Here is a 904-nt window from a genome sequence, read left to right on the forward strand (position 1 = left end):
TAATTTGTACTCTGAGCCTGTAGGTCAAGGATTTCTCCGACCAGAGTCTGGATCTTTGTGTGTGCAATGGTTTGTGTGATTGAGTTGGTGGGCCTGGACGCAGACCACGGGGCAAGATAATAGTGGTATCTCAAGTCGATGAGGGCGGAGCCTTCCTGGTTTACATTCATGTTTGCTCGAATTTGCAAAAACTTCCTGACTTCTAAGAGCCTGAAAGATGAAAGTTGGGGTGCACTCCAATATGGGCTACTGAGGGAACGGCAGGATTTTGAAGACAGCTTTGGGTGCAAAAGAACGGGGCCGAGTGCACGTGGCCCCAGGCGAGTCTCGGGCCAGAGGCATTTTTGTCTCTGCCGCCGATGCGTCCTTAGAGTGACGACACGAACAGCATGGGCCTGCAAGCTTTCTTGTCCTGCTTTGGTTGCCTATATTTACGGGTTTTCTTTATTAGGCGCAAGCTGATGGTGCATCCGCTGTGCGAAAAATGTCGCAGTGCTGGGAAGAGGCGAGCACGGCTTCAGCCTGGCACAGCCATTCCTGGCCTCCAGACATGGAGAAAAATCTGGGCGTGTTTTTTTTTTTTCACTTTGTTTATTCTGGGCTGTTCTGCTCTGTCTGTTCTGTCATTCCACGTGCTGCATAGAAAAAATTTTCTGACTGATTTGAAAGATATTTAATGGGATGAAGATGCCACTTCGATTAGTGGGCCAACTTCTATTGGAATGAAGTTAAATATCATGTCCGATTCATTTCCATGGCCCTCGAAAGCTTTGATGCCATCTGTGAAATGTACGTACTAACTAATGGATCCGACCAAAGACTATTATGAAACAGCCTGGAGCTGTCTATTATGAAACAGCCTGGAGCTGTCTCTTAAACTACGAGTAGATCGGTTTATAGATAG

The 904-nt window shown here is 47.0% G+C and overlaps 1 protein-coding gene across 1 annotated transcript; it reads left to right on the forward strand.

Moving 5' to 3' along the window:
- On the forward strand, nucleotides 1-643 carry METBIDRAFT_137374 (uncharacterized protein). Its single transcript, XM_018854419.1, has one exon. The coding sequence runs from the start codon at nucleotides 139-141 to the stop codon at nucleotides 460-462; it is 324 nt and encodes a 107-aa protein (XP_018709250.1). The 5' UTR covers nucleotides 1-138; the 3' UTR covers nucleotides 463-643.
- Nucleotides 644-904: the final 261 nt, after the last annotated feature.

This window comes from Metschnikowia bicuspidata, assembly GCF_001664035.1.
Source record: "Metschnikowia bicuspidata var. bicuspidata NRRL YB-4993 chromosome Unknown METBIscaffold_12, whole genome shotgun sequence".
NCBI lineage: Eukaryota > Fungi > Ascomycota > Pichiomycetes > Serinales > Metschnikowiaceae > Metschnikowia > Metschnikowia bicuspidata.

What these genes read in the sequence shown, in the direction of transcription:
- METBIDRAFT_137374 (XM_018854419.1), top strand. Translation starts at nt 139, where the DNA reads ATGAGGGCGGAGCCTTCCTGGTTTACATTCATGTTTGCTCGAATTTGC.